The following is a 20052-nucleotide window of genomic DNA, read 5'->3' as shown; positions in this document are numbered from 1 at the left end:
TGTCCTTGTTTCTGGTTCAGGTCTTTGTCCTTGTTTCTGGTTCAGGTCTGTGTCCTTGTTTCTGGTTCAGGTCTGTGTCCTTGTTTCTGGTTCAGGTCTGTTTCCTTGTTTCTGGTTCAGGTTCAGGTCTGTGTCCTTGTTTCTGGTTCCTGGTTCAGGTCTGTGTCCTTGTTTCTGGTTCAGGTCTGTGTCCTTGTTTCTGGTTCAGGTCTGTGTCCTTGTTTCTGGTTCAGGTCTTTGTCCTTGTTTCTGGTTCAGGTCTTTGTCCTTGTTTCTGGTTCAGGTCTTTGTCCTTGTTTCTGGTTCAGGTCTTTGTCCTTGTTTCTGGTTCAGGTCTTTGTCCTTGTTTCTGGTTCAGGTCTGTGTCCTTGTTTCTGGTTCAGGTCTGTGTCCTTGTTTCTGGTTCAGGTCAGGTCTGTGTCCTTGTTTCTGGTTCAGGTCAGGTCTGTGTCCTTGTTTCTGGTTCAGGTCTTTGTCCTTGTTTCTGGTTCAGGTCTGTGTCCTTGTTTCTGGTTCAGGTCTGTGTCCTTGTTTCTGGTTCAGGTCTGTGTCCTTGTTTCTGGTTCAGGTCAGGTCTGTGTCCTTGTTTCTGGTTCAGGTCTGTGTCCTTGTTTCTGGTTCAGGTTCAGGTCTGTGTCCTTGTTTCTGGTTCCTGGTTCAGGTCTGTGTCCTTGTTTCTGGTTCAGGTCTGTGTCCTTGTTTCTGGTTCAGGTCTGTGTCCTTGTTTCTGGTTCAGGTCTGTGTCCTTGTTTCTGGTTCAGGTCTTTGTCCTTGTTTCTGGTTCAGGTCTGTGTCCTTGTTTCTAGTTCAGGTCAGGTCTGTGTCCTTGTTTCTGGTTCAGGTCTGTGTCCTTGTTTCTGGTTCAGGTCTGTGTCCTTGTTTCTGGTTCAGGTCTTTGTCCTTGTTTCTGGTTCAGGTCAGGTCTGTGTCCTTGTTTCTGGTTCAGGTCTTTGTCCTTGTTTCTGGTTCAGGTCTGTGTCCTTGTTTCTGGTTCAGGTCTTTGTCCTTGTTTCTGGTTCAGGTTGGTGTCCTTGTTTCTGGTTCAGGTCTGTGTCCTTGTTTCTAGTTCAGGTCAGGTCTGTGTCCTTGTTTCTGGTTCAGGTCTGTGTCCTTGTTTCTGGTTCAGGTCTGTGTCCTTGTTTCTGGTTCAGGTCTGTGTCCTTGTTTCTGGTTCAGGTCTGTGTCCTTGTTTCTGGTTCAGGTCTGTGTCCTTGTTTCTGGTTCAGGTCTGTGTCCTTGTTTCTGGTTCAGGTCTTTGTCCTTGTTTCTGGTTCAGGTCTTTGTCCTTGTTTCTGGTTCAGGTCTTTGTCCTTGTTTCTGGTTCAGGTCTGTGTCCTTGTTTCTGGTTCAGGTCTGTGTCCTTGTTTCTGGTTCAGGTCAGGTCTGTGTCCTTGTTTCTGGTTCAGGTCAGGTCTGTGTCCTTGTTTCTGGTTCAGGTCAGGTCTGTGTCCTTGTTTCTGGTTCAGGTCTGTGTCCTTGTTTCTGGTTCAGGTCTGTGTCCTTGTTTCTGGTTCAGGTCTGTGTCCTTGTTTCTGGTTCAGGTCTGTGTCCTTGTTTCTGGTTCAGGTCTGTGTCCTTGTTTCTGGTTCAGGTCTGTGTCCTTGTTTCTGGTTCAGGTCTGTGTCCTTGTTTCTGGTTCAGGTCTTTGTCCTTGTTTCTGGTTCAGGTCAGGTCTGTGTCCTTGTTTCTGGTTCAGGTCTTTGTCCTTGTTTCTGGTTCAGGTCTGTGTCCTTGTTTCTGGTTCAGGTCTTTGTCCTTGTTTCTGGTTCAGGTTGGTGTCCTTGTTTCTGGTTCAGGTCTGTGTCCTTGTTTCTAGTTCAGGTCAGGTCTGTGTCCTTGTTTCTGGTTCAGGTCTTTGTCCTTGTTTCTGGTTCAGGTCTGTGTCCGTGTTTCTGGTTCAGGTCTGTGTCCTTGTTTCTGGTTCAGGTCTGTGTCCTTGTTTCTGGTTCAGGTCTGTGTCCTTGTTTCTGGTTCAGGTCTGTGTCCTTGTTTCTGGTTCAGGTCTGTGTCCTTGTTTCTGGTTCAGGTCTTTGTCCTTGTTTCTGGTTCAGGTCTGTGTCCTTGTTTCTGGTTCAGGTCTTTGTCCTTGTTTCTGGTTCAGGTCTTTGTCCTTGTTTCTGGTTCAGGTCTTTGTCCTTGTTTCTGGTTCAGGTCAGGTCTGTGTCCTTGTTTCTGGTTCAGGTCAGGTCTGTGTCCTTGTTTCTGGTTCAGGTCTGTGTCCTTGTTTCTGGTTCAGGTCTCTGTCCTTGTTTCTGGTTCAGGTCTGTGTCCTTGTTTCTGGTTCAGGTCTGTGTCCTTGTTTCTGGTTCAGGTCTGTGTCCTTGTTTCTGGTTCAGGTCTTTGTCCTTGTTTCTGGTTCAGGTCTTTGTCCTTGTTTCTGGTTCAGGTCAGGTCTGTGTCCTTGTTTCTGGTTCAGGTCTTTGTCCTTGTTTCTGGTTCAGGTCTGTGTCCTTGTTTCTGGTTCAGGTCTGTGTCCTTGTTTCTGGTTCAGGTCTGTGTCCTTGTTTCTGGTTCAGGTCTGTGTCCTTGTTTCTGGTTCAGGTCTGTGTCCTTGTTTCTGGTTCAGGTCTGTGTCCTTGTTTCTGGTTCAGGTCTGTGTCCTTGTTTCTGGTTCAGGTCTGTGTCCTTGTTTCTGGTTCAGGTCTGTGTCCTTGTTTCTGGTTCAGGTCTGTGTCCTTGTTTCTGGTTCAGGTCTGTGTCCTTGTTTCTGGTTCAGGTCTGTGTCCTTGTTTCTGGTTCAGGTCTGTGTCCTTGTTTCTGGTTCAGGTCTGTGTCCTTGTTTCTGGTTCAGGTCTGTGTCCTTGTTTCTGGTTCAGGTCTGTGTCCTTGTTTCTAGTTCAGGTCAGGTCTGTGTCCTTGTTTCTAGTTCAGGTCAGGTCTGTGTCCTTGTTTCTAGTTCAGGTCAGGTCTGTGTCCTTGTTTCTGGTTCAGGTCTGTGTCCTTGTTTCTGGTTCAGGTCTGTGTCCTTGTTTCTGGTTCAGGTCTGTGTCCTTGTTTCTGGTTCAGGTCTGTGTCCTTGTTTCTGGTTCAGGTCTGTGTCCTTGTTTCTGGTTCAGGTCTGTGTCCTTGTTTCTGGTTCAGGTCTTTGTCCTTGTTTCTGGTTCAGGTCTTTGTCCTTGTTTCTGGTTCAGGTCAGGTCTGTGTCCTTGTTTCTGGTTCAGGTCCGTGTCCTTGTTTCTGGTTCAGGTCCGTGTCCTTGTTTCTGGTTCAGGTCCGTGTCCTTGTTTCTGGTTCAGGTCCTTGTTTCTGGTTCAGGTCCGTGTCCTTGTTTCTGGTTCAGGTCTTTGTCCTTGTTTCTGGTTCAGGTCTGTGTCCTTGTTTCTGGTTCAGGTCTGTGTCCTTGTTTCTGGTTCAGGTCAGGTCTGTGTCCTTGTTTCTGGTTCAGGTCTTTGTCCTTGTTTCTGGTTCAGGTCTGTGTCCTTGTTTCTGGTTCAGGTATTTGTCCTTGTTTCTGGTTCAGGTCAGGTCTGTGTCCTTGTTTCTGGTTCAGGTCTGTGTCCTTGTTTCTGGTTCAGGTCTTTGTCCTTGTTTCTGGTTCAGGTCTGTGTCCTTGTTTCTGGTTCAGGTCAGGTCTGTGTCCTTGTTTCTGGTTCAGGTCTGTGTCCTTGTTTCTGGTTCAGGTCTTTGTCCTTGTTTCTGGTTCAGGTCTCTGTCCTTGTTTCTGGTTCAGGTCTGTGTCCTTGTTTCTGGTTCAGGTCTGTGTCCTTGTTTCTGGTTCAGGTCTGTGTCCTTGTTTCTGGTTCAGGTCTTTGTCCTTGTTTCTGGTTCAGGTCTGCGTCCTTGTTTCTGGTTCAGGTCAGGTCTGTGTCCTTGTTTCTGGTTCAGGTCAGGTCTGTGTCCTTGTTTCTGGTTCAGGTCTTTGTTCTTGTTTCTGGTTCAGGTCTGTGTCCTTGTTTATGTTTCCTGGTTCAGGTCTGTTTCCTTGTTTCTGGTTCAGGTCTTTGTCCTTGTTTCTGGTTCAGGTCTTTGTCCTTGTTTCTGGTTCAGGTCTGTGTCCTTGTTTCTGGTTCAGGTCTGTGTCCTTGTTTCTGGTTCAGGTTCAGGTCTGTGTCCTTGTTTCTGGTTCCTGGTTCAGGTCTGTGTCCTTGTTTCTGGTTCAGGTCTGTGTCCTTGTTTCTGGTTCAGGTCTGTGTCCTTGTTTCTGGTTCAGGTCTGTGTCCTTGTTTCTGGTTCAGGTCTGTGTCCTTGTTTCTGGTTCAGGTCTGTGTCCTTGTTTCTGGTTCAGGTCTGTGTCCTTGTTTCTGGTTCAGGTTCAGGTCTGTGTCCTTGTTTCTGGTTCCTGGTTCAGGTCTGTGTCCTTGTTTCTGGTTCAGGTCTGTGTCCTTGTTTCTGGTTCAGGTCTGTTTCCTTGTTTCTGGTTCAGGTCTGTGTCCTTGTTTCTGGTTCAGGTCTTTGTCCTTGTTTCTGGTTCAGGTCTGTGTCCTTGTTTCTGGTTCAGGTCAGGTCTGTGTCCTTGTTTCTGGTTCAGGTCAGGTCTGTGTCCTTGTTTCTGGTTCAGGTCTTTGTTCTTGTTTCTGGTTCAGGTCTGTGTCCTTGTTTCTGGTTCAGGTCTGTGTCCTTGTTTCTGGTTCAGGTCTGTGTCCTTGTTTCTGGTTCAGGTCTGTGTCCTTGTTTCTGGTTCAGGTTCAGGTCTGTGTCCTTGTTTCTGGTTCCTGGTTCAGGTCTGTGTCCTTGTTTCTGGTTCAGGTCTGTGTCCTTGTTTCTGGTTCAGGTCTTTGTCCTTGTTTCTGGTTCAGGTCTTTGTCCTTGTTTCTGGTTCAGGTCTTTGTCCTTGTTTCTGGTTCAGGTCTTTGTCCTTGTTTCTGGTTCAGGTCTTTGTCCTTGTTTCTGGTTCAGGTCTGTGTCCTTGTTTCTGGTTCAGGTCTGTGTCCTTGTTTCTGGTTCAGGTCAGGTCTGTGTCCTTGTTTCTGGTTCAGGTCAGGTCTGTGTCCTTGTTTCTGGTTCAGGTCTTTTTCCTTGTTTCTGGTTCAGGTCTTTTTCCTTGTTTCTGGTTCAGGTCTTTGTCCTTGTTTCTGGTTCCTGGTTCAGGTCTGTGTCCTTGTTTCTGGTTCAGGTCTGTGTCCTTGTTTCTGGTTCAGGTCTTTGTCCTTGTTTCTGGTTCAGGTCTTTGTCCTTGTTTCTGGTTCAGGTCTTTGTCCTTGTTTCTGGTTCAGGTCTTTGTCCTTGTTTCTGGTTCAGGTCTTTGTCCTTGTTTCTGGTTCAGGTCTTTGTCCTTGTTTCTGGTTCAGGTCTGTGTCCTTGTTTCTGGTTCAGGTCTGTGTCCTTGTTTCTGGTTCAGGTCAGGTCTGTGTCCTTGTTTCTGGTTCAGGTCAGGTCTGTGTCCTTGTTTCTGGTTCAGGTCTTTTTCCTTGTTTCTGGTTCAGGTCTTTTTCCTTGTTTCTGGTTCAGGTCTGTGTCCTTGTTTCTGGTTCAGGTCAGGTCTGTGTCCTTGTTTCTGGTTCAAGTCTTTTTCCTTGTTTCTGGTTCAGGTCTTTTTCCTTGTTTCTGGTTCAGGTCTTTTTCCTTGTTTCTGGTTCAGGTCTGTGTCCTTGTTTCTGGTTCAGGTCAGGTCTGTGTCCTTGTTTCTGGTTCAGGTCAGGTCTGTGTCCTTGTTTCTGGTTCAGGTCAGGTCTGTGTCCTTGTTTCTGGTTCAGGTCCGTGTCCTTGTTTCTGGTTCAGGTCCGTGTCCTTGTTTCTGGTTCAGGTCCGTGTCCTTGTTTCTGGTTCAGGTCCGTGTCCTTGTTTCTGGTTCAGGTCCGTGTCCTTGTTTCTGGTTCAGGTCCGTGTCCTTGTTTCTGGTTCAGGTCAGGTCTGTGTCCTTGTTTCTGGTTCAGGTCTTTGTCCTTGTTTCTGGTTCAGGTCTTTGTCCTTGTTTCTGGTTCAGGTCTTTGTCCTTGTTTCTGGTTCAGGTCTGTGTCCTTGTTTCTGGTTCAGGTCTGTGTCCTTGTTTCTGGTTCAGGTCTGTTTCCTTGTTTCTGGTTCAGGTTCAGGTCTGTGTCCTTGTTTCTGGTTCCTGGTTCAGGTCTGTGTCCTTGTTTCTGGTTCAGGTCTGTGTCCTTGTTTCTGGTTCAGGTCTGTGTCCTTGTTTCTGGTTCAGGTCTTTGTCCTTGTTTCTGGTTCAGGTCTTTGTCCTTGTTTCTGGTTCAGGTCTTTGTCCTTGTTTCTGGTTCAGGTCTTTGTCCTTGTTTCTGGTTCAGGTCTTTGTCCTTGTTTCTGGTTCAGGTCTGTGTCCTTGTTTCTGGTTCAGGTCTGTGTCCTTGTTTCTGGTTCAGGTCAGGTCTGTGTCCTTGTTTCTGGTTCAGGTCTTTGTCCTTGTTTCTGGTTCAGGTCTGTGTCCTTGTTTCTGGTTCAGGTCTGTGTCCTTGTTTCTGGTTCAGGTCAGGTCTGTGTCCTTGTTTCTGGTTCAGGTCTGTGTCCTTGTTTCTGGTTCAGGTTCAGGTCTGTGTCCTTGTTTCTGGTTCCTGGTTCAGGTCTGTGTCCTTGTTTCTGGTTCAGGTCTGTGTCCTTGTTTCTGGTTCAGGTCTGTGTCCTTGTTTCTGGTTCAGGTCTTTGTCCTTGTTTCTGGTTCAGGTCTTTGTCCTTGTTTCTGGTTCAGGTCTTTGTCCTTGTTTCTGGTTCAGGTCTGTGTCCTTGTTTCTGGTTCAGGTCAGGTCTGTGTCCTTGTTTCTGGTTCAGGTCAGGTCCGTGTCCTTGTTTCTGGTTCAGGTCCGTGTCCTTGTTTCTGGTTCAGGTCCGTGTCCTTGTTTCTGGTTCAGGTCCGTGTCCTTGTTTCTGGTTCAGGTCCGTGTCCTTGTTTCTGGTTCAGGTCCGTGTCCTTGTTTCTGGTTCAGGTCCGTGTCCTTGTTTCTGGTTCAGGTCCGTGTCCTTGTTTCTGGTTCAGGTCCGTGTCCTTGTTTCTGGTTCAGGTCCGTGTCCTTGTTTCTGGTTCAGGTCTGTGTCCTTGTTTCTGGTTCAGGTTCAGGTCTGTGTCCTTGTTTCTGGTTCCTGGTTCAGGTCTGTGTCCTTGTTTCTGGTTCAGGTCTGTGTCCTTGTTTCTGGTTCAGGTCTGTGTCCTTGTTTCTGGTTCAGGTCTTTGTCCTTGTTTCTGGTTCAGGTCTTTGTCCTTTTTTCTGGTTCAGGTCTTTGTCCTTGTTTCTGGTTCAGGTCTGTGTCCTTGTTTCTGGTTCAGGTCAGGTCTGTGTCCTTGTTTCTGGTTCAGGTCAGGTCTGTGTCCTTGTTTCTGGTTCAGGTCAGGTCTGTGTCCTTGTTTCTGGTTCAGGTCCGTGTCCTTGTTTCTGGTTCAGGTCCGTGTCCTTGTTTCTGGTTCAGGTCCGTGTCCTTGTTTCTGGTTCAGGTCCGTGTCCTTGTTTCTGGTTCAGGTCCGTGTCCTTGTTTCTGGTTCAGGTCCGTGTCCTTGTTTCTGGTTCAGGTCCGTGTCCTTGTTTCTGGTTCAGGTCCGTGTCCTTGTTTCTGGTTCAGGTCTTTGTCCTTGTTTCTGGTTCAGGTCTTTGTCCTTGTTTCTGGTTCAGGTCTTTGTCCTTGTTTCTGGTTCAGGTCTGTGTCCTTGTTTCTGGTTCAGGTCTGTGTCCTTGTTTCTGGTTCAGGTCAGGTCTGTGTCCTTGTTTCTGGTTCAGGTCTTTGTCCTTGTTTCTGGTTCAGGTCAGGTCTGTGTCCTTGTTTCTGGTTCAGGTCTTTGTCCTTGTTTCTGGTTCAGGTCTGTGTCCTTGTTTCTGGTTCAGGTCTGTGTCCTTGTTTCTGGTTCAGGTCAGGTCTGTGTCCTTGTTTCTGGTTCAGGTCTGTGTCCTTGTTTCTGGTTCAGGTTCAGGTCTGTGTCCTTGTTTCTGGTTCCTGGTTCAGGTCTGTGTCCTTGTTTCTGGTTCAGGTCTGTGTCCTTGTTTCTGGTTCAGGTCTGTGTCCTTGTTTCTGGTTCAGGTCTTTGTCCTTGTTTCTGGTTCAGGTCTTTGTCCTTGTTTCTGGTTCAGGTCTTTGTCCTTGTTTCTGGTTCAGGTCTGTGTCCTTGTTTCTGGTTCAGGTCAGGTCTGTGTCCTTGTTTCTGGTTCAGGTCAGGTCTGTGTCCTTGTTTCTGGTTCAGGTCAGGTCTGTGTCCTTGTTTCTGGTTCAGGTCAGGTCTGTGTCCTTGTTTCTGGTTCAGGTCCGTGTCCTTGTTTCTGGTTCAGGTCCGTGTCCTTGTTTCTGGTTCAGGTCCGTGTCCTTGTTTCTGGTTCAGGTCCGTGTCCTTGTTTCTGGTTCAGGTCCGTGTCCTTGTTTCTGGTTCAGGTCCGTGTCCTTGTTTCTGGTTCAGGTCCGTGTCCTTGTTTCTGGTTCAGGTCCGTGTCCTTGTTTCTGGTTCAGGTCCGTGTCCTTGTTTCTGGTTCAGGTCTGTGTCCTTGTTTCTGGTTCAGGTTCAGGTCTGTGTCCTTGTTTCTGGTTCCTGGTTCAGGTCTGTGTCCTTGTTTCTGGTTCAGGTCTGTGTCCTTGTTTCTGGTTCAGGTCTGTGTCCTTGTTTCTGGTTCAGGTCTTTGTCCTTGTTTCTGGTTCAGGTCTTTGTCCTTGTTTCTGGTTCAGGTCTGTGTCCTTGTTTCTGGTTCAGGTCAGGTCTGTGTCCTTGTTTCTGGTTCAGGTCAGGTCTGTGTCCTTGTTTCTGGTTCAGGTCAGGTCTGTGTCCTTGTTTCTGGTTCAGGTCCGTGTCCTTGTTTCTGGTTCAGGTCCGTGTCCTTGTTTCTGGTTCAGGTCCGTGTCCTTGTTTCTGGTTCAGGTCCGTGTCCTTGTTTCTGGTTCAGGTCCGTGTCCTTGTTTCTGGTTCAGGTCCGTGTCCTTGTTTCTGGTTCAGGTCCGTGTCCTTGTTTCTGGTTCAGGTCCGTGTCCTTGTTTCTGGTTCAGGTCCGTGTCCTTGTTTCTGGTTCAGGTCCGTGTCCTTGTTTCTGGTTCAGGTCCGTGTCCTTGTTTCTGGTTCAGGTCCGTGTCCTTGTTTCTGGTTCAGGTCCGTGTCCTTGTTTTTGGTTCAGGTCCGTGTCCTTGTTTCTGGTTCAGGTCCGTGTCCTTGTTTCTGGTTCCTGGTTCAGGTCAGTGTCCTTGTTTCTGGTTCAGGTCTGTGTCCTTGTTTCTGGTTCCTGGTTCAGGTCTGTGTCCTTGTTTCTGGTTCAGGTCTGTGTCCTTGTTTCTGGTTCAGGTCTGTGTCCTTGTTTCTGGTTCAGGTCCGTGTCCTTGTTTCTGGTTCAGGTTCAGGTCTGTGTCCTTGTTTCTGGTTCCTGGTTCAGGTCTGTGTCCTTGTTTCTGGTTCAGGTCTTTGTCCTTGTTTCTGGTTCAGGTCTGTGTCCTTGTTTCTGGTTCAGGTCTGTGTCCTTGTTTCTGGTTCAGGTCTGTGTCCTTGTTTCTGGTTCCGGTCTGTGTCCTTGTTTCTGGTTCAGGTCTGTGTCCTTGTTTCTGGTTCAGGTCTGTGTCCTTGTTTCTGGTTCAGATCTTTGTCCTTGTTTCTGGTTCAGGTCTGTGTCCTTGTTTCTGGTTCAGGTCAGGTCTGTGTCCTTGTTTCTGGTTCAGGTCAGGTCTGTGTCCTTGTTTCTGGTTCAGGTCTGTGTCCTTGTTTCTGGTTCAGGTCTGTGTCCTTGTTTCTGGTTCAGGTCTGTGTCCTTGTTTCTGGTTCAGGTCTGTGTCCTTGTTTCTGGTTCAGGTCTGTCTCCTTGTTTCTGGTTCAGGTCTGTCTCCTTGTTTCTGGTTCAGGTCTGTGTCCTTGTTTCTGGTTCAGGTCTGTGTCCTTGTTTCTGGTTCAGGTCTGTGTCCTTGTTTCTGGTTCAGGTCTGTGTCCTTGTTTCTGGTTCAGGTCTGTGTCCTTGTTTCTGGTTCAGGTCTGTGTCCTTGTTTCTGGTTCAGGTCTTTTTCCTTGTTTCTGGTTCAGGTCTTTTTCCTTGTTTCTGGTTCAGGTCTGTGTCCTTGTTTCTGGTTCAGGTCTGTGTCCTTGTTTCTGGTTCAGGTCAGGTCTGTGTCCTTGTTTCTGGTTCAAGTCTTTTTCCTTGTTTCTGGTTCAGGTCTTTTTCCTTGTTTCTGGTTCAGGTCTGTGTCCTTGTTTCTGGTTCAGGTCAGGTCTGTGTCCTTGTTTCTGGTTCAGGTCAGGTCTGTGTCCTTGTTTCTGGTTCAGGTCAGGTCTGTGTCCTTGTTTCTGGTTCAGGTCCGTGTCCTTGTTTCTGGTTCAGGTCCGTGTCCTTGTTTCTGGTTCAGGTCCGTGTCCTTGTTTCTGGTTCAGGTCCGTGTCCTTGTTTCTGGTTCAGGTCCGTGTCCTTGTTTCTGGTTCAGGTCCGTGTCCTTGTTTCTGGTTCAGGTCCGTGTCCTTGTTTCTGGTTCAGGTCCGTGTCCTTGTTTCTGGTTCAGGTCCGTGTCCTTGTTTCTGGTTCAGGTCCGTGTCCTTGTTTCTGGTTCAGGTCCGTGTCCTTGTTTCTGGTTCAGGTCCGTGTCCTTGTTTTTGGTTCAGGTCCGTGTCCTTGTTTCTGGTTCAGGTCCGTGTCCTTGTTTCTGGTTCCTGGTTCAGGTCTGTGTCCTTGTTTCTGGTTCAGGTCTGTGTCCTTGTTTCTGGTTCCTGGTTCAGGTCTGTGTCCTTGTTTCTGGTTCAGGTCTGTGTCCTTGTTTCTGGTTCAGGTCCGTGTCCTTGTTTCTGGTTCAGGTTCAGGTCTGTGTCCTTGTTTCTGGTTCCTGGTTCAGGTCTGTGTCCTTGTTTCTGGTTCAGGTCTTTGTCCTTGTTTCTGGTTCAGGTCTGTGTCCTTGTTTCTGGTTCAGGTCTGTGTCCTTGTTTCTGGTTCAGGTCTGTGTCCTTGTTTCTGGTTCAGGTCAGGTCTGTGTCCTTGTTTCTGGTTCAGGTCTGTGTCCTTGTTTCTGGTTCAGGTCTGTGTCCTTGTTTCTGGTTCAGATCTTTGTCCTTGTTTCTGGTTCAGGTCTGTGTCCTTGTTTCTGGTTCAGGTCAGGTCTGTGTCCTTGTTTCTGGTTCAGGTCAGGTCTGTGTCCTTGTTTCTGGTTCAGGTCTGTGTCCTTGTTTCTGGTTCAGGTCTGTGTCCTTGTTTCTGGTTCAGGTCTGTGTCCTTGTTTCTGGTTCAGGTCTGTGTCCTTGTTTCTGGTTCAGGTCTGTGTCCTTGTTTCTGGTTCAGGTCTGTGTCCTTGTTTCTGGTTCAGGTCTGTGTCCTTGTTTCTGGTTCAGGTCTGTGTCCTTGTTTCTGGTTCAGGTCTGTGTCCTTGTTTCTGGTTCAGGTCTGTGTCCTTGTTTCTGGTTCAGGTCTGTGTCCTTGTTTCTGGTTCAGGTCTTTTTCCTTGTTTCTGGTTCAGGTCTTTTTCCTTGTTTCTGGTTCAGGTCTGTGTCCTTGTTTCTGGTTCAGGTCTGTGTCCTTGTTTCTGGTTCAGGTCAGGTCTGTGTCCTTGTTTCTGGTTCAAGTCTTTTTCCTTGTTTCTGGTTCAGGTCTTTTTCCTTGTTTCTGGTTCAGGTCTGTGTCCTTGTTTCTGGTTCAGGTCAGGTCTGTGTCCTTGTTTCTGGTTCAGGTCAGGTCTGTGTCCTTGTTTCTGGTTCAGGTCCGTGTCCTTGTTTCTGGTTCAGGTCCGTGTCCTTGTTTCTGGTTCAGGTCCGTGTCCTTGTTTCTGGTTCAGGTCCGTGTCCTTGTTTCTGGTTCAGGTCCGTGTCCTTGTTTCTGGTTCAGGTCCGTGTCCTTGTTTCTGGTTCAGGTCCGTGTCCTTGTTTCTGGTTCAGGTCCGTGTCCTTGTTTCTGGTTCAGGTCTGTGTCCTTGTTTCTGGTTCAGGTCCGTGTCCTTGTTTCTGGTTCAGGTCTGTGTCCTTGTTTCTGGTTCAGGTCAGGTCTGTGTCCTTGTTTCTGGTTCAGGTCTTTGTCCTTGTTTTTGGTTCAGGTCTTTGTCCTTGTTTCTGGTTCAGGTCTTTGTCCTTGTTTCTGGTTCAGGTCTGTGTCCTTGTTTCTGGTTCAGGTCTGTGTCCTTGTTTCTGGTTCAGGTCTGTTTCCTTGTTTCTGGTTCAGGTTCAGGTCTGTGTCCTTGTTTCTGGTTCCTGGTTCAGGTCTGTGTCCTTGTTTCTGGTTCAGGTCTGTGTCCTTGTTTCTGGTTCAGGTCTTTGTCCTTGTTTCTGGTTCAGGTCTTTGTCCTTGTTTCTGGTTCAGGTCTTTGTCCTTGTTTCTGGTTCAGGTCTTTGTCCTTGTTTCTGGTTCAGGTCTTTGTCCTTGTTTCTGGTTCAGGTCTTTGTCCTTGTTTCTGGTTCAGGTCTTTGTCCTTGTTTCTGGTTCAGGTCTGTGTCCTTGTTTCTGGTTCAGGTCTGTGTCCTTGTTTCTGGTTCAGGTCTGTGTCCTTGTTTCTGGTTCAGGTCTTTGTCCTTGTTTCTGGTTCAGGTCTGTGTCCTTGTTTCTGGTTCAGGTCTGTGTCCTTGTTTCTGGTTCAGGTCAGGTCTGTGTCCTTGTTTCTGGTTCAGGTCTGTGTCCTTGTTTCTGGTTCAGGTTCAGGTCTGTGTCCTTGTTTCTGGTTCCTGGTTCAGGTCTGTGTCCTTGTTTCTGGTTCAGGTCTGTGTCCTTGTTTCTGGTTCAGGTCTGTGTCCTTGTTTCTGGTTCAGGTCTTTGTCCTTGTTTCTGGTTCAGGTCTTTGTCCTTGTTTCTGGTTCAGGTCTTTGTCCTTTTTTCTGGTTCAGGTCTGTGTCCTTGTTTCTGGTTCAGGTCAGGTCTGTGTCCTTGTTTCTGGTTCAGGTCAGGTCTGTGTCCTTGTTTCTGGTTCAGGTCTGTGTCCTTGTTTCTGGTTCAGGTCCGTGTCCTTGTTTCTGGTTCAGGTCCGTGTCCTTGTTTCTGGTTCAGGTCCGTGTCCTTGTTTCTGGTTCAGGTCCGTGTCCTTGTTTCTGGTTCAGGTCCGTGTCCTTGTTTCTGGTTCAGGTCCGTGTCCTTGTTTCTGGTTCAGGTCCGTGTCCTTGTTTCTGGTTCAGGTCCGTGTCCTTGTTTCTGGTTCAGGTCCGTGTCCTTGTTTCTGGTTCAGGTCCGTGTCCTTGTTTCTGGTTCAGGTCCGTGTCCTTGTTTCTGGTTCAGGTCCGTGTCCTTGTTTCTGGTTCAGGTCCGTGTCCTTGTTTCTGGTTCAGGTCCGTGTCCTTGTTTCTGGTTCAGGTCCGTGTCCTTGTTTCTGGTTCCTGGTTCAGGTCTGTGTCCTTGTTTCTGGTTCAGGTCTGTGTCCTTGTTTCTGGTTCCTGGTTCAGGTCTGTGTCCTTGTTTCTGGTTCAGGTCTGTGTCCTTGTTTCTGGTTCAGGTCTGTGTCCTTGTTTCTGGTTCAGGTCCGTGTCCTTGTTTCTGGTTCAGGTTCAGGTCTGTGTCCTTGTTTCTGGTTCCTGGTTCAGGTCTGTGTCCTTGTTTCTGGTTCAGGTCTTTGTCCTTGTTTCTGGTTCAGGTCTGTGTCCTTGTTTCTGGTTCAGGTCTGTGTCCTTGTTTCTGGTTCAGGTCTGTGTCCTTGTTTCTGGTTCAGGTCAGGTCTGTGTCCTTGTTTCTGGTTCAGGTCTGTGTCCTTGTTTCTGGTTCAGATCTTTGTCCTTGTTTCTGGTTCAGGTCTGTGTCCTTGTTTCTGGTTCAGGTCAGGTCTGTGTCCTTGTTTCTGGTTCAGGTCAGGTCTGTGTCCTTGTTTCTGGTTCAGGTCTGTGTCCTTGTTTCTGGTTCAGGTCTGTGTCCTTGTTTCTGGTTCAGGTCTGTGTCCTTGTTTCTGGTTCAGGTCTGTGTCCTTGTTTCTGGTTCAGGTCTGTGTCCTTGTTTCTGGTTCAGGTCTGTGTCCTTGTTTCTGGTTCAGGTCTGTGTCCTTGTTTCTGGTTCAGGTCTGTGTCCTTGTTTCTGGTTCAGGTCTGTGTCCTTGTTTCTGGTTCAGGTCTGTGTCCTTGTTTCTGGTTCAGGTCTGTGTCCTTGTTTCTGGTTCAGGTCAGTGTCCTTGTTTCTGGTTCAGGTCTGTGTCCTTGTTTCTGGTTCAGGTCTGTGTCCTTGTTTCTGGTTCAGGTCTGTGTCCTTGTTTCTGGTTCAGGTCTGTGTCCTTGTTTCTGGTTCAGGTCTGTGTCCTTGTTTCTGGTTCAGGTCTGTGTCCTTGTTTCTGGTTCAGGTCCGGTCTGTGTCCTTGTTTCTGGTTCAGGTCTTTGTCCTTATTTCTGGTTCAGGTCTGTGTCCTTGTTTCTGGTTCAGGTCTTTGTCCTTGTTTCTGGTTCAGGTCTTTGTCCTTGTTTCTGGTTCAGGTCTATGTCCTTGTTTCTGGTTCAGGTCTGTGTCCTTGTTTCTGGTTCAGGTCTGTGTCCTTGTTTCTGGTTCAGGTCTGGGTCCTTGTTTCTGGTTCAGGTCTGGGTCCTTGTTTCTGGTTCAGGTCTGGGTCCTTGTTTCTGGTTCAGGTCTGGGTCCTTGTTTCTGGTTCAGGTCTGGGTCCTTGTTTCTGGTTCAGGTCTGGGTCCTTGTTTCTGGTTCAGGTCTGGGTCCTTGTTTCTGGTTCAGGTCTGGGTCCTTGTTTCTGGTTCAGGTCTGGGTCCTTGTTTCTGGTTCAGGTCTGTGTCCTTGGTTCAGGTCTGTGTCCTTGTTTCTGGTTCAGGTCTGTGTCCTTGTTTCTGGTGCATGTGTGTGTCCTCGTTTCTGGTTCAGGTCAGGTCTGTAGGTAGTATCTTAGTTTGTAATCGGTTGTTGTGTTTCTCAGGCCCTCAGGTGAAGAACACCCTGACTGCCTCCAACCTGACCCAGACACAGCTAGCTGCCATCTGGTGAGTTTGTGTGTGGCTGTCTGTCTCTGTGTGTATTTGTCTTACTGAATGTGTGTATTTTATTGGTGTGTGTGTGTGTTTGTATGTGTGTGTGTATGTGTGTGTGTGTGTGTGTGTGTGTGCGTGCAGGACCCTGGCTGATGTGGATAAGGACGGTCAGCTGAGAGCTGAGGAGTTTATTCTGGCCATGCACCTGGTAGACATGGTTAAGACAGGACGTCCGCTCCCCCTCACCCTGCCCTCAAACCTGGTACCCCCCTGTCTTAGGTAACACACACACACACACACCCTGCCCTCAAACCTGGTACCCCCCTGTCTTAGGTAACACACACACACACACACCCTGCCCTCAAACCTGGTACCCCCCTGTCTTAGGTAACACACACACACACACACCCTGCCCTCAAACCTGGTACCCCCCTGTCTTAGGTAACACACACACACACACACACCCTGCCCTCAAACATGGTACCCCCCTGTCTTAGGTAACACACACACACACACACACACACACACACACACACACACACACACACACACACACACATGCTCACACTGTCTCTCTGATTGGTGTTTTGAATGAAGTCTTTCAGCGTTGTTTCAGGTTTAATTATTTTTTCTCTGGCTTCTGTAGAGATAGCAGGCCAGTAGAGATGTTGAATGGAACTGGGCCCTACCTCTCCACTGGCCTGATAGACAGGACAGCAGAGCTGAATGGAACTGGGCCCTACCTGTCCACTGGCCTGATAGACGGGACAGCAGAGCTGAATGGAACTGGGCCCTACCTCTCCACTGGCCTGATAGACAGGACAGCAGAGCTGAATGGAACTGGGCCCTACCTCTCCACTGGCCTGATAGACAGGACAGCAGAGCTGAATGGAACTGGGCCCTACCTCTCCACTGGCCTGATAGTTGGGACAGCAGAGCTTGAACCTGCACACAAGAACAACAACAATGGTACATAACCCTAACATAACCCTAACATAACCCCAACACAACCCTAACATAACCCTAACATAACCCTAACATAACCCTAACATAACCCTAATATAACCCCAACACAACCCTAATATAACCCTAACATAACCCTAACATAACCCCAACACAACCCTAATATAACCCTAACATAACCCTAACATAACCCTAACATAACCCCAACACAACCCTAATATAACCCTAACATAACCCTAACATAACCCCAACACAACCCTAATATAACCCTAACATAACCCTAATATAACCCCAACACAACCCTAATATAACCCCAACACAACCCTAATATAACCCCAACACAACCCTAATATAACCCCAACACAACCCTAATATAACCCCAACACAACCCTAATATAACCCCAACACAACCCTAATATAACCCCAACACAACCCTAATATAACCCCAACACAACCCTAATATAACCCCAACACAACCCTAATATAACCCCAACATAACCCTAACATAACCCCAACACAACCCTAATATAATTCTAACCATAACCCCAACACAACCCTAATATAATTCTAACCATAACCCCAACACAACCCCAACACAACCCCAACACAACCATAACCCCAACATAACCCCAACACAACCCTAATATAATTCTAACCATAACCCTAACATAATTCTAACATAACCCTAACCTAACCCTAACCTAACCCTAACATAATTCTAACATAACCCTAACCCAAACATAATTCTAACATAATTCTAACATAACCCTAACCTAACCCTAACCTAACCCTAACATAACCCTAAAATAACCCTAACATAACCCTAACCCAAACATAACCCTAACATAACCCTAACATAACCCTAACCACAACCCTAACACAACCTAACATAACCCTAACATAACCCTAACATAACCTTAACCCTAACCCTTAACATAACACTAACATAACCCTAACATAGCATAACCCTAACATAACATAACCCTAACATAACATAACCCTAATATAACATAACCCTAACATAACCTTAACATAATGTTAACCTTAACATAATGTTAACCTTAACATAACCCTAACATAGCATTACCCAAACATAACCCTAACATAACCCTAGCATAACCCTAATATAACCCTAACCCTAACATAACCAAAACATAACCTTAACATAACCCTAACATAACCCTAACATAACATAACCCTAATATAACATAACCCTAACATAACCTTAACATAATGTTAACCTTAACATAACCCTAACATAATCCTAACATAACATAACCCTAACATAACATAACCCTAACTATATTATGAGGGGTTATAGGTAATTTCAAGAGGAGACAACAGTCTCTCTCACCCCTTCAATGATGCTGACTTTATGTACTTTCTCTCCTTCTGTCTCCCCCCTGATCTCCTCTCCCCCCTCTTTCCCCTCCCTCCTCCATCTCTCCTCTCCCATCCCTCCTACTCTCCTCTCCCTCCTCCTCCCCTCTCCTCTCCCCTCCCTCCTCGGCTCCTCTCCCCTCCCTCCTTCTCCCCTCTCCTCTCCCCTCCCTCCTCCTCCCCTCTCCTCTCCCCTCCCTCCTCCTCCCCTCTCCTCTCCCCTCCCTCCTCGGCTCCTCTCCCCTCCCTCCTTCTCCCCTCTCCTCTCCCCTCCCTCCTCCTCCCCTCTCCTCTCCCCTCCCTCCTCCTCCCCTCTCCTCTCCCCTCCCTCCTCGGCTCCTCTCCCCTCCCTCCTCCTCCCCTCTCCTCTCCCCTCTCTCCTCTCCCCTCCCTCTTCCTCTCCTCTCCCCTCCCTACTCCTCCCCTCTCCTCTCCCCTCCCTCTTCCTCTCCTCTCCCCTCCCTACTCCTCCCCTCTCCTCTCCCATCCCTCCTACTCTCCTCTCCCTCCTCCTCCCCTCCCCTCACCCCTCCCTCCTCCTCCCCTCTCCCCTCCCTCCTCCTCCCCTCTCCTCTCCCCTCCCTCCTCCTCCCTTCTCCTCTCCCCCCTCTCCTCTCCCCTCCCTCCTCCTCCTCCCCTCCTCTCCCTCCTCCTCCCCTCTCCTCTCCCCTCTCCTCTCCCTCCTCGGCTCCTCTCCCCTCCCTCCTCCTCCCCTCTCCTCTCCCCTCCCTCCTCCTCCCCTCTCCTCTCCCCTCCCTCCTCGGCTCCTCTCCTCTCCCCTCCCTCCTCCCGGCTCCTCTCCCCTCCCTCCTCCTCCCCTCTCCTCTCCCCTCCCTCCTCCTCCCCTCTCCTCTCCCCTCCCTCCTCCTCTCCCCTCCCTCCTCCTCCCCTCTCCCTCCTCCTCCCCTCTCCCCTCCCTCCTCGGGCCTCTCCCCTCCCTCCTCCTCCCCTCTCCTCTCCCCTCCCTCCTCGGCTCCTCTCCCCTCCCTCCTTCTCCCCTCCCTCCTCCTCCCCTCTCCTCTCCCCTCCCTCCTCGGCTCCTCTCCCCTCCCTCCTCCTCCCCTCTCCTCTCCCCTCCCTCCTCGGCTCCTCTCCCCTCCCTCCTCCTCCCCTCTCCTCTCCCCTCCCTCCTCCTCCTCCTCCCCTCTCCTCTCCCCTCCCTCCTCGGCCCCTCTCCTCTCCCCCTCCTGTAGTATCGTATGAAGACCGTCTGAAGCAAAACTTTGCGCGAGGCAGCGCTGAGCTGGAGAAACGTCGTCTGGCTCTAGAAGATAAACAGAGGAGGGAGGCGGAGATGAGAGAGAGGGAGGCCAGTGAGGTGCAGGGGATGAGGGAGGTGTGGGAGCAGGAGAACAAGAGACATCTGGAAGAGGAGAGACGGAGAAACATGAAGAGACAACAAGAGAAGGAGAGACAGAGCGAGAGAGAGAGAAAGGAGGTGGGACCAGTGTTCATTTTGTCAACAAAAATAAACTCAAATATTTGTGAAACATATTTGTCAAACACCACATTTCAGTGGCAATTGACAAGGCTATAACTGACTGAATAGACCGAGAAAAACACTAAACTAACTAAACCAAAGTTATGTTTCATTTCAGTTGACTAAAACGAGACGAATTGCTCTCTGACTAAAATCTGACCACTAAGCCTTCATGGCACACGCAGCCTTCATGGCACACGCAGCCTTCATGGCACACGCAGCCTTCATGGCACACGCAGCCTTCATGGCACACGCAGCCTTCATGGCACACGCAGCCTTCATGGCACACGCAGCCTACACAGGCTTTGTGGCACACACAGGCTTTGTGGCACACACAGGCTTCATGGCACACGCAGCCTTCATGGCACACGCAGCCTTCATGGCACACGCAGCCTACATGGCACACGCAGCCTTCACGGCACACGCAGCCTTCACAGCCTTCACAACCTTCACGGCACACGCAGCCTTCACGGCACACGCAGCCTTCACGGCACACGCAGCCTTCACGGCACACGCAGCCTTCACGGCACACGCAGCCTTCACGGCACACGCAGCCTTCACGGCATACGCAGCCTTCACGGCACACGCAGCCTTCATGGCACACGCAGCCTTCATGGCACACGCAGCCTTCATGGCACACGCAGCCTTCACAACCTTCATGGCACACGCAGCCTTCATGGCACAGGCAGCCTTCATGGCACAGGCAGCCTTCATGGCACAGGCAGCCTTCATGGCACAGGCAGCCTTCATGGCACAGGCAGCCTTCATGGCACAGGCAGCCTTCATGGCACAGGCAGCCTTCATGGCACAGGCAGCCTTCATGGCACACGCAACCTTCATGGCACACGCAGCCTTCATGGCACACGCAGCCTTCATGGCACACGCAGCCTTCATGGCACACGCAGCCTTCATGGCACACGCAGCCTTCATGGCACACGCAGCCTTCATGGCACACGCAGCCTTCATGGCACACGCAGCCTTCATGGCACACGCAGCCTTCATGGCACACGCAGCCTACACAGGCTTTGTGGCACACACAGGCTTTGTGGCACACACAGCCTTCATGGCACACGCAGCCTTCATGGCACACGCAGCCTTCATGGCACACGCAGCCTACATGGCACACGCAGCCTTCACGGCACACGCAGCCTTCACAGCCTTCACAACCTTCACGGCACACGCAACCTTCACGGCACACGCAGCCTTCACGGCACACGCAGCCTTCACGGCACACGCAGCCTTCACGGCACACGCAGCCTTCACGGCACACGCAGCCTTCACGGCACACGCAGCCTTCACGGCACACGCAGCCTTCACGGCACACGCAGCCTTCACGGCACACGCAGCCTTCGCAACCTTCATGGCACACGCAGCCTTCATGGCACACGCAGCCTTCATGGCACAGGCAGCCTTCATGGCACAGGCAGCCTTCATGGCACAGGCAGCCTTCATGGCACAGGCAGCCTTCATGGCACAGGCAGCCTTCATGGCACAGGCAGCCTTCATGGCACACGCAGCCTTCATGGCACAGGCAGCCTTCATGGCACAGGCAGCCTTCATG

General features: G+C 49.6%; 1 protein-coding gene across 1 annotated transcript in view; it reads left to right on the top strand.

Moving 5' to 3' along the window:
- The window catches only part of LOC129817899 (intersectin-2-like), a 104415-nt gene that overhangs the window by 36356 nt on the left and 48007 nt on the right, over window positions 1–20052 (top strand). The window contains exons 6-9 of the mRNA XM_055873497.1: window positions 14617–14680; window positions 14810–14947; window positions 15315–15637; window positions 18205–18449. Coding sequence (XP_055729472.1) covers window positions 14617–14680; window positions 14810–14947; window positions 15315–15637; window positions 18205–18449 — 770 coding nt within the window. The remainder of the gene's footprint in view (window positions 1–14616; window positions 14681–14809; window positions 14948–15314; window positions 15638–18204; window positions 18450–20052) is intronic.

Source organism: Salvelinus fontinalis, chromosome 20 (assembly GCF_029448725.1).
Source record: "Salvelinus fontinalis isolate EN_2023a chromosome 20, ASM2944872v1, whole genome shotgun sequence".
NCBI lineage: Eukaryota > Metazoa > Chordata > Actinopteri > Salmoniformes > Salmonidae > Salvelinus > Salvelinus fontinalis.
Note: the sequence above shows the minus strand (reverse complement) of the source record. Positions and strands in the feature narration are given on the sequence as shown.